The sequence below is a fragment of the Mytilus galloprovincialis genome, chromosome 1, assembly GCF_965363235.1.
Source record: "Mytilus galloprovincialis chromosome 1, xbMytGall1.hap1.1, whole genome shotgun sequence".
In the NCBI taxonomy this organism is placed as follows: Eukaryota; Metazoa; Mollusca; class Bivalvia; order Mytilida; family Mytilidae; genus Mytilus; species Mytilus galloprovincialis.
In genome coordinates this window covers 45,673,918-45,686,678 of record NC_134838.1, presented here as the reverse complement: position 1 = coordinate 45,686,678, position 12,761 = coordinate 45,673,918, and the positions used below count along the sequence as shown (strand labels likewise).

At 31.7% G+C, this 12,761-nt stretch overlaps 1 protein-coding gene across 2 annotated transcripts in view; it reads right to left on the bottom strand.

Moving 5' to 3' along the window:
• Window positions 1-9,537: 9,537 nt before the first annotated feature.
• LOC143075742 (TBC1 domain family member 30-like) overlaps window positions 9,538-12,761 on the bottom strand; it is a 75,704-nt gene continuing 72,480 nt past the window's right edge. For both annotated transcript variants that reach the window (XM_076251304.1, XM_076251313.1), the window contains one exon: window positions 9,538-10,906. In XM_076251304.1, coding sequence (XP_076107419.1) covers window positions 9,654-10,906 — 1,253 coding nt within the window. In that variant the 3' untranslated portion in view covers window positions 9,538-9,653. The remainder of the gene's footprint in view (window positions 10,907-12,761) is intronic.

The following is a 12,761-nucleotide window of genomic DNA, read 5'->3' as shown; positions in this document are numbered from 1 at the left end:
TTTATAATAAATAAATAAGTCAAAATTTGGTGACTATGTTGAATGCATCTATCCCATTGAACTAGATATAAAGGATACAGTTAAGTCGGCCTCATATCTTGACTTACATCTAGAAATTGACAATGAGGATCGATTGAAAACAAAACTTTACGACAAAAGAAATGATTTCAGCTTTCCAATTGTGAACTTTCCATTTCTAAGTAGCAACATTCCAGCAGCACCTGCATACGGTGTATATATGTCCCAATTGATAAGATATTCTTGTGCTTGCATTTCCTATCATGATTTTCTTGATAGAAGGTTGTTGCTCACAAGGAAGCTATTAAATCAAGAGTTCCAAATGGTTAAGTTGAAATCATCTCTTCATAAATTTTACAGACGCCATCACGAGTTGGTTGACTGTTATGGAATAACCGTTTCACAAATGATATCGGATATGTTCCTTATGTCGTAACTATAGTCCCCTTCCCTTTCATGAATTTGACCTACCAAATTAGACTATTTACCAGATTTGTTATCTCATAAGCAACACGATGGGTGCCACATGTGGAGCAGGATCTGCTTACCCTTCCGGAGCACCTGAGATCACCCCTAGTTTTTGGTGGGGTTCGTGTTGTTTATTCTTTAGTGTTCTATGTTATGTTATGTGTACTATTGTTTGTCTGTTTGTCCTTTTCATTTTTAGCCATGGCATTGTCAGTTTATTGTCGATTTATGAGTTTGACTGTCCCTCTGGTATCGTTCGTCCCTCTTTTATGTAAATAATTGAAAACAACTAAATTTCCAGATCAATCTTTAAACTATGTTAATCTAATTTCATAACATATACCTCGTGATGAGTGAGACATGATCAGCTTAGTCAATGACATCTAGCCTTGATCTCATTTGTGTGCCAGGGCCTTGATGGCTGAGTGGTCCAAGTAGTTACGCAGAGGTTGTGAGTTAAAACCCCACTCGTGCGGGGGCATTGGACTCCAATCTTAATTGACTAGGATTGTCAGTTTTCCTATCGAAGATCATGGTTTTCTCAGGGCACTTGGGCATTCATTCACCAATAAAAATGGTAGTCATGATATACTAGTAGCCATAAAGGGGCGTTAAAACACAAAAAATCAAATCAAATCATTTGTGTGTCCTTTTGGCACACTACTTCCTTACACCATTTGTCAAAGTTTAAATTACTGATTGTTTTGTCATCATATGTATTGAACTATACTCTAGTTATTTTGATTTTGGCATTTAGCCTGAGAGTTTTGGCTATTGTGGCATTAATGACACCTTGTAAACACTGTTCCTTCCACATAGAATGTGACATAAGTGGCATATCTCCAAATTGAAGACATTTCTAGATTAAAATCATTCATCCAGAAAGAACATAGCAAAATAAGAGTCACTGCAGGACTCAAACAGACTTTAGGGAGGGGTATGCAAATTCTATTAAACAATTCTATAAAAGCCAACTTGCTGAAGAGAAGGATTTTTCATTAATATGCACATTATATTTCTTTAGATATAAAACTCATTTGCCTAGGGTACAAAATCTCTTTTCATGACAGGAAGAATAACTCCTCATATAAAATTTTTCATCTCCTTCATTTCAAATTTGTCCTTATCCACAAAATATTGACTATGTCCAAGATGTTTCATGTTATGTGCCATTTAATTGATAATTGTGACAGGTGAAAAACGACATGAAAAACATGATGTTTTTTATTTTTGTTTTCTGAATAAAATTTGTATTCAAATGTTTACATTTTTTCAATGAGAATCAAGCAGTAAAATTACTGATCTGTAAAATAATGATATTTTATGCAGTATTTTATGACATCTTTATTTCTTGTTTTATTGGAACTTCTAGATGATTTTCGTCCTATGTAAATTTGACGTTTTGTGCATATTTGATTATGATCAGTTTAAACATGCACTACTGTTCAGAAGCTGATCTACAAGGCAGAAGTTTCCTTTGTTGTTGTTCTTGTCATTTCATGTTTTTGTCCAATGAGAATTTTATATTTATTTTTATGTATTTGATAGTCTTTGTTTTTAATTCACAAGTTGTATATTGATTTATATGAAGTTAATCATGTAGTGTAGTTAGTTCAACATTGTCAACTGTATGGTGGGTGACCTTTAGAGGTCGATTGGTTCATTTCTGCCCTCTGTACAATCCATTGACATTTACACCACATCTTTTATTTACATCTGCAATAATGTAGCACATATCTACTACAAAAACTGTACATGTATGAAACAGGCGTCTTTCAATTAGTCCTTTCTACAATGTATTTAGGCTTTTTAAAAATAAGAGATGGGGTTGAAATTAAAAGGTTCATTTGAAACTTTGCTAATATAAACAGTCGTCATATAAAGCTGTTTCTTCATAGCAATATTGATTCTCATATCCACTATTTTTGTCTCAATTAAGAGGAAAGTTGCCATAAGCAAGACATAGGTGTTGCTTTTCTGGCGAGAATGGTGGAGGCTGAGGTATTAACCATTGTTAAGTTTTCTGCTTAAGTCAGTTTGATAGGAACTACTTGTGATAGATAAAAAGTATTTCCTCTAAAGTTGCATTACTATCAGTTTTCATCAGATTGGTGACACTTTCATGGTCCTGTAACTGTGTCAACAATTTACTTTAAAAGCCCTTGATGACATTTGAAATTAAGCTGCCTAATTTTTATGAATTTTAAGGGTACAAAATGTGTAGTTGTTCAGTGTCATAACAACAAATAACAACGTTTGATGAAAACCAAATTTTCTATCAGATCATATGCAGACTTTGGCAAAACCATGTGAAATCAAGTATCAAGGAAAATACACTTTTCCTCCATCCATGAAAAGTAATATCAACTAAAATGAATAAATACAGGAATACACAAAAACTCTACAGATATTTTCTTTTATCAAATTTGGCTATCAACAAATGAAGATAATAACTTTTATACATATTTTATTAAGACAAAAGATAGAATTTCTGGGGGGAAATCACAGATAAATTCAAAAGATCAAGGAATGTAATTAACATATTATGTAATAGCACCTATTTATCATAACTATGAAAATTCAACAATTTTAAACACAAATAACTAACAATGATATAAATAATCTCACAAAAATACTTTATATTTCATTTCAGTAATACTCTTCTCACATTTCAGATCCAGATAATTTGACCTATTTTAAGTAATATTATATTCCAAGAAATTGTTGGACATCACTTATAATTTATATGGGAGACAACTCAATATTTTGTTATGAAAAATTGATATTTGAGGTAATTGTTTTATTACACACCCATATACCAGTGACCACTGCATCTCAAGATCAAAACATTGAGCCTCTTTTGACTCATTTACCTTTTCAATGTTTTATTATTGATAAATATTTTTGCATAAAAAATAATTAAATTCATTTAAATGACATTTATAAATGAAAGAAAAATTTAATTTGCAAAGGTAAAAAAAAAGGACATAACATTTAGACATTTTTTCTATAAGTGCTGAAAATCAATTTTTTTTATTGAATCTGTCATTTTCATCCATAGAAAAATCAAATAGGTACACATTCATAACCATAATGCATTTTGCATAACTCTTACAAGAATGCAAATGAAAAGATTACAACCCTTATCCCAAATAATGCATAATAAAGATGGATTTTTAAATCAAATTGTCGATCTAGAATGTATAAAATGAGATCAAACTTTAACAGATACCAAATTCATGAGGATAATCAATTCATACATACAGTAAAAACTACATAATAATAAGAGTAACATGATGAGAATGATGTTATGTTTATTGCACATGCTATACCCAATTGATGTGTTATTATGCCAATATGAAGTCATGGAGATATTATGTGAAACATGTCATGGAGTTATTGTGTAAAACAGAAAGCATAACATTATTGCAACACAATAATCAAAGTGCTGGATAGCACCTCTGGAAAGTTTGCAACTGTAGCTGTGTATTATTCCAAAAAGGTTATAGACGTGCATTATTTCAAAAATGTATTTCATCACAGCTTGGATGTTTTAAACTAAACCATTGTCTCGTCAGTAATTATCAAAAATCATTTTTTTCATGTTTGTCATAAAAAGTTTTGATATTTTCTATTGCAACCTAAAACTGTAGATCTAAAATATTGAAATATACAGAAATCTCTGTTAATTTCTTTTTAAGTACCCATGCCAACATCAAGGGCCTGTGAATTAGTATTTTTCTATTGGTTTAGATCCTTCATATTTGTTTTTAGTAAACTAACATGTGTAAGTTTTTTTGTTTGAATTGCTTCACATGTTTCCTATCGGGGCTTTCTACATGTATATGGTACAAATATTTCTCATTATTGACGACCATATGGTGGCCTATAGTTATTAGTGCATGTTCCTCCTTTGGATAGCATTGGTTCTTTGCAAAAAATACCGCATCCTTTTTTATAAATAAGACAGTTACAGTAACTTAAATCAATACAACTGTAATGAAAGTGAATTTAATTTAAAGGCTTTTATCAAAAATAGGGAACGTTCCATTAGACACAAATGATGCCCCCGCTATAGCTAGCATTAATTTTATAAAGGGTCACAACTCAAGAACTGTAAATGTGACGCTACCAAAATGTGTACTTGATCTGAGTTATGGGGTAAAAAGCATTGTGTATACATTCTAATTACACACAGTTTTGCGCAATAGATTTGTAAGATCTTGACATTTGTTTTGTGTCAGAAACCTATATATCATGTCAAAAATTTGATCGCAATCCAAATTCAGAGCTATATCAAGCTTGAATATTGTGTCCATACTTGCCCCAACTGCTCAGGGTTTAGACCTCTGTGGTCGTATAAAGATGTGCCCAGCGGAGCATCTGGTTCCATTTGTAACGAGGCACAACCCTAGAGCAGTAAAAATTACTTGATCTTTGTTTTATTGTTAAAAGTATTACAATGTATAAGTTTTATAACATTTGGTTGAGCAAACTAAAGTTAGATAACTGAAACGAAAATATTCAGCAATATTTTACATATGTAAAGGGGCATAACTCTAAAATGGTATAACTATCGCCACCAAAATTCAAACTTGATCAGTTTTTGTGGTAATGAGCAGTGTGTACAAGATTCATAGCATTTGGTTTTGACAAACTAAAGTTAGAGTTCAGAAACTAAAATTTCCAGAAACTTTCCTAGTTGTAAAGTAGCATAAAACGCTACAATGGTAAAAGTGACGCAACTAAAATTCAAACTTGACTTGTGAATTGTGGTTATAAGCATTGCTTATAAGTTTCATGCAATTTGGTTCAGGCAAACTAAAGTCAGAGAACAGAAAGGAATTTTGGGATGTACGGAGGTACATGTACGTACAAGTAAGGGACGGACGTACATACTTACAGCAAAACAAGGATAAAACTCAATACGGTGGGAGCATAACAACAGCAGTATGACCACAGGAATAAAAAAAATTATATACACTAGATTCATAGAGGTGCTTATAACCTGTAACACATTTTAGTTGCTGTTGTGAAATTAAGCATTGTGTCAGAAACCTATATATCATGTCAAAAATTTGATCGCAATGAGTAAGTAACATTTGAGAAATTTTTTTTAAGCCATTAATTTGATATAATACGGTAATCATTGCCTCTGTGTTTGGATGACAAAGTTAGTAATTGAAATCTATTTATATAGGGCATGGTATGCCTTAAAACTTTTCCAGATGCACAGGTTTGTCTGTAATCTATCTAAATTTTGAGGTGAAAATGCAGCCATTTTAGCCAAAGGGTACACATCATTAATCATTTCTAAAGAACTTGTCTTGATACCCTGAGCTATAATATTCGAAGAAGTAGATGCTGACTCGGTTGCCGTTTTACTACGGATGATATATGATAAGAATTTACAATAATACACCAGTGGTACGATGTAAATTATTGGAAGAACACTGAAGAAGAACTGACGTTGGGTCAATGTTTTTCTGCTGTCAGTTTGATCCACTTGAGCATGCTGAACGAGTAAAGTTCCTTATATCCACATTAATTAGAATGTGAAACAATTAGTATATATTTTGGGCATCAAAATCTTCCGGTCGATGTTTAGACAAAAACAATGCATTTTTTATAAAAAAAAATTTTTTTTATCAAATCCGATATTTACCTTTACTCGTCCTTGGCGTGAGACGTTAAACATATAATTTAATTTTAATTATCGAGTATTTTATATTCTTTCACCTTTGTTTTGTTTATATCACTTATCACTTTTCAATTATCCGACGGCTTGGTCAAAATGTCAACTTGTAAGATCTTGACATTTGACTCTGTTCTCCACAAATGTTCTCGCATTTTAATCAGTCATTCACGATTCTTTCGATACACTCGGGGTACGTACATATAGTAAACAGGTAAAAGTAGAGCGGGAAAATGTTCATTCATGAAATATTCATGAATGAATGAAAACGTAATCTCGCGTAGATTTCTTGTGATTTTCTCTTCAGCGCATGGCAGATCTGCGAAGTAGTGTTTGTGATACTCATTTTTAAAAATGAAGTTAAATTCATCTGAATCGTCGGTGAACATTCATTTCTTTCTTATTCAAGCTGTAATCTTTTCAGTCAAAACAGTAGTAACTCAAAATTTTAAAAGAATCTTCCAAGTATCAGAACTGAAACACTAGAACTACACTATCTCGGAGCAGAATATATTGCGATAATCTGTCAACCGAAAGTTTAGGCCGACGCCTAAGGAAAGTAGCAATAGCAAGCTATAGCAAACTTTCCAAAAAAGGATGAAAAATGAATAAAAATGATTATATGAATGAAGCATGTATAAATTGTATCCATTCATTGCAGCCATGTTCACTAAAACAGGCTCTTATATTTTTTTTTTGTCTGCTCCTATATGAAATTACAAAATTATTTCAAGACTTTTAACTTGTAGTCTTCAATCATAGTCATTCCACTTATAGATTTAGACCAAATACAACTATTTCAAATTTGTATCATTTTCTGAAATATACACATGATATGCCCTTCTTATGCATGGAAAATTTAGATGGTTTTAAACCAGAATTCAGTTAAATGACTCTTTAGAAAAAGTTGCATAAGGATATTGTCCCATGCAGGGGTTAAAAAATCCACTAGCCCGACGCCCGGGACTAGATCATTTACGCCTCGGGCAATTAAAATGTGTAACCCGATATGCCCGACGGGCTAGTAATACAAAAAACTTGACGTTTCCAAAATGGAAAATGGAAAATCCCTTCATCACTATTCTATGTTAGCAAATCCTATTCAATTAAGTCATCCGGGATTCCAAGAATTTGAACTGGTTTGTTGTACAGCTCCTGTTGTACATATTTTAAAACAAATAACTCTGGGTGGCCCGGCATCATGTGTTGATTGCAATTCTCGTACTTTAAAAAATCGATTTCTCATACAATGGGCTGGGGTATTGTACATTGCTTATGCCGAGTTTTTCAATTAACGGTATTTTGGGGTATGCTATATTGATCGGTATTGACCTGTCTTGTCACACACAGCTCTTGAACACATAACCATGCTTTTAGTACGAGAACCACAGGCACTTGTTTCTATCCACGGGAAGGTCGACTATCCATATAAATAGAAGGAAGTAACGATGCTGAAAATTCATCCTCCAAAAATTAATTACGACACGGAAAAGCCGGGGGAAAATTAGCAGTGCTGCCGAGTCGCACGCACCATAGGAACTTCATCAGTTTCAAAACGAAACACGGTAGATGAAGGGGGCAACGAGACTGAAAATTCATCCCCCAAAAAAGCCAAATACGACCGGGAAAAGCGGGAAAAAATAAAGTGTCTAAGACAGCAAGCCTGCCAAGTCTTTAGCACGAGACGCACATATTGTTATGCTTATTGGGCGGCATTTTCCTTTGATCTATTGTTTTTTTTTTCTCTTTTATCTTTACAATTTGGCCAAAAAATCACGCATTTACTTCCTGATAAATTGGCAGAACTGGGACGCAATGATTCCCCTTGTAAGGTTGGTTGTTGCTGATGAAAAAAAAAACAGACGATGCTCTGTGAATATTGCCGTTAGTTGCCCCAAGCACGCCAATAAAACGTCTGTTTTGAATGTGAGAACAAGTAAATTAGGCTAAGCACCGACAGAATAGCGGATCTTGATTTTAAGGCATACTAGGGCTAGTAGGTCAGTTTTGATGGACTAGCAGTTCTTCCAACAGGGCTAGTAAAATTCTGCTGCCAATAAGTCCTGGGCTAGTTAGCTGTAACCAATTTTTTTAACCCCTGCCATGTCAAGGACAGTCATGTATATACCGAGTAAAAGAAACATACATGAATGTGTAATACTACCAGAAAAGATCTTCATTCGTACAAGTTTGTATGTACTTTTATATAACTATGACATATTTTTCAGCAATTCATGCATTCAGACATGTCAGAAAACTCATTAAATGTTTTAATTTACGATACCCCAAGATATGGAGAAATTAGTATATTCTATAAATCTCATTATCTTTCAACTCTGAAATATAATTCATATGTAAAACATTATTATCATTTTTCTATATTTGTAAGTTAAATGAACATTAGGGGAGTTCATGTCATAAAAAAACTTTAATTAAACATTTAATTATATAATATTCTGTGAAAATTGTAAAAAAAAATCTCCAATTTCTGAAATTTGTAGTAAATTAAAACATTCAAATCAACCTTTTAAACATCAACATACATCATTTCAATGTTAATACATAACAAACTAAACTACAATATACATATAATGTGATAAAAAAAAGAAATATGTAAACCACAACCTTAAGCAAGTATGAAAAAACAACAAAAGTAAAACTTTGTATTATGCAACAAAACATAACAAAATAAACAAAAGTTATATAACAATTTGGATTTCAAAAATTTTAAATGGAAAATAACAATTGGGATTTCAAAAAATTCACATGGAATGTTGCTATAGGATTTAAAATAACAAAATAAACAAAAGTTAATAACAATTTGGATTTCAAAAATTGTATATGGAAAATAACAATTGGGATTTCAAAAAATTCATATGGAACGTTGCTATAGGATTTCATTTTTCTGCATCAACTTTAAAGAGCTGTATACATGTATAAAAAGAAAAAAATATGTAACTAAGAACAAGGATGAAACTCGCCAAAAAACAATCCATCATTATAATAATTAATAACAAAATTTGTAGTATCTGACAATGAAATTTATTCTATGTCGTCCCAATTCTAAACATGGTCAATTTTTGAGTTTTTTTAAAAGTCCTTTTATAAGTTCTATTGTTTAAATTATTTACTTATAGAAATAAACTGGTATAAAAGATATATATGTTCATGTATCGTTTCCTTCATAATTTTGATGAGGAGAAAGACTCAAATTAAGTTTTTCTTTATTTCTTATTGGTGGCATGGCACCAAGATAATAACAGGCTACGTTTTTTTTTATCATAAATACGAAAACAAATAAGAATTGGGATGACAAAACACTTGTAGTGCTAACCAATTATATGTTTCTTATTACCACAGGTTTTGGCAATCAAGTTTTAGTAAGAAATAAAAACAAATGTGAATTCTCCATAACCAAGTGAAAATTTATAACAACAAAAATAACATAATATAAATTATAACAACTGTTCATTCATTTACTCCATAAAAATTTACTTTTACATTGCCTCTCAAATTCCTGTAAAGTTGAGGTTTTATACAAACCAAGTTTAACACAATTCTTTTTCCTATTTTCATTAAAATGTTTTACAGGGAATGGATTAAAAGGCTTTTCCATTTTTGCTGGCTTGCTTTTACTTTTGGCGTAGTCACTCAGGGCTTGGTCAGTTGAAAATGACCTTGACCTTGATGTTGGATTGTCGTCTGCATCAAATGTACTACAAGGATCTGTTGAGATTGATCGTTCTACAGAGGCTCTTTTAGAATCATGCTGGGCACTATTCAATGGTGAGTTTTCTTCACAACTGTCTGACTTTGATTTACTGTGAGCTATAGATTCATGTGATGCAACGGAACCATTATGGTTACAACTACTTTCCTCTTGTTTCTCTGTTTTTAAGGGAGACAATTCATTGGAATTTATTTCTGGGGAATTATCGATTTCGAGAGAGTTGGTCGTTGAGAATAATCCAGAATCATTTGACAAATCTAAACATCCTTGAACATTTTCTGAGCCTTCAATAACTAAAGAGTGTCTATGAGAAGCATTGTTACATGTATTGCACTCATCTGTGATATTGCTAACATTTTCGTTCCATTCTGTTTCGCTGTTGGCAGAATCGTTCTGGTATGTTCCTGAATTTTGATTTTCAACAACATGTGAATTCTGACTAGACTTATTCGTGCCATTTTCTACGCTGTGAGAAATCAAAGATTCAACTGGAGTGTTTGAGCTAGAATTATTCAAATTTCCACTAATATACATATGATTATCAAGTTCATTCTCGTCCATACTCTCTTTTGATTCTGTAGTTATATCACAGCTCTCAGCTACTGCAGAATCATGTCTGCCTACCTCATCCTCCTTTTCATTATGATTATCATCCATGTTTTTAATATCATCATTCTCTTGAGCAATATTCATATTTCTATCAGTTTTGACAATGTTTTCACATTCAACATTCTTATCAGTCTTAACACTTTGTCCTTTGACCCCTAACTCTAATTTGGAGTTTTTCTGAATACTATTTCTTCTGGATGGAGTATCGTTAATCAACTGTGGGTAAACTGAAGCAATACGAGGACTAGCTGCAACACATCTATTCCTGGTCGTGGCATTATTCCTGCCAACGAACAGATGATTAACAGCTGTTGGTGTTTCTATTTTTGGCGTAATTATCTTTGGCTTTTTCTGGTGCTGGACATGCTGTTGACTTGCTGATGCAGCTGTAAAAGAAAACATCAATTTCAATTAAAATTTCAGTATTTGATGAACTCAACCTGCAGAGTTTTGTTATCTATTCACTGTGCAATGATATATTCTCACACTTAGCTGTCATTTTGAAAGAATCTATTATTTAACATCATTAGCAGAGTGAAAAAAATTGACAGTTAGTGAATATTTTATTACTCTGTTTTAGGAATCAAACCAAAGATCCATGTTTAAAAACTCATTTCAAAATTCTATTAAATTTGATATTTGGGAGCAAAAATTAAAAAGAATATTGGAAAACTACATATATATTTTTACCCTAATTATGAGACATATCAAGCAACTGCACTACATGCCACTTAAAATTTGATGTTTATTGTATTAAGATAACATCAAAGGACAATAAGAAGATTTTAAATTTAATAACATCATGTAAACTTCATTATGAAATGAAGAAATAGGATTCTAGGTCAGTTTGTGTAGGATGTATATTAACATACAAAAGCAATAATTTTATATTTTATTGTAAAGGAAAACACATAGTCATATTGTGTGAGATGACACAATTCGGATATTTCTAAAAAAATAAGGGAATAGGTAAACAATAGAGCAACATCCAAGACTTTGAAGAGACTTTGTGCTCAAAAGTGACAAAAAAAAGCTGTTAATTTCTATGGCATTTGGTTTCTTGTGGACAGTTGTTTTGTTGGTAATCATATCACATCTTCTTTTTTATAATAACTCATTATTTTGATTGGTTGATTTCTGAGACTCGGTACAATAATTATACTCTAAAGTTTTATGACTATAATACCTGTTATTTTTGTCCTATGCTCAGAAACTGTTGGCTAAATTTCCTATTACAGAATTTCCCATCAGTTATTTAATTCTGTGCATCTGTTTGACTTTTTTATTAATGTATTGACATAAAGTTTATGACACAAATCTTGATTCATCATTAAAAACATTTCAAAAAGATAAAATCATATTTGTCAATTTTATACCTTAAACATTTGCAGTAATGAACAAAGAACAGGATAACCGTATTTTGAAAATCAATGATAATTTTTTAATATGTTGAATGATTTTATCCTTAAGAACTTTTTGAATGAAAACGGATGTGCAATGTGCATGTGACATTTGTTTAAGACGTGGGATTTGAATACACTTCATGTATAATGACTTTCATGCTTTGATGCTTCTATTTTTTACAAAAAAGAAAATTTATATTCAAAAAGAGATTTAAAATTGTAGGCTGCAACTAGGAAATTTTACAATTTATAATACAAGAATATTGAACCATATAGCGATTTTTGTTATTTACAGTTTAGTTGCACATATATTGTTTCAATTGTAAAATCAAATACTGCACCATATGTTTCAAAGTAGCATATTTATTGAACAGAGACTTGAGGTAAAAGGTTAGAGAGTATGCAGACAGATAAATACAATGTTAAATTTGGAAATGGGAGACAACTCCTATTCTTTTTACTTTTAACGTTTCCTCAACTTATGAATCACTCATTTTAATATTTTTCTCTTTCTGAGATTAACTTTATTATATATGTTTAAATGACCACAAAAGATCAAATAAAAATAGTAAATACTCTTGAAATAATCCTATTAAACAACAGTGGTCACCCCATTCAAACGAAAGTCACATGAGATCCCATGGAAAATGTATATATCAATAATAACATGATTTCATGAAAATGACATCTGTGTTCACAACACTTGGTAACATCTTGTGACTATTGGGTTTCTTTACTCCCACATCATGATTGGCACTTATCTTTGACAATAGAACATTTCGTATGAAATTGATTTTCTTGTTCTTTTTTATTATAGAGTTCATTTTAAAATATGTAT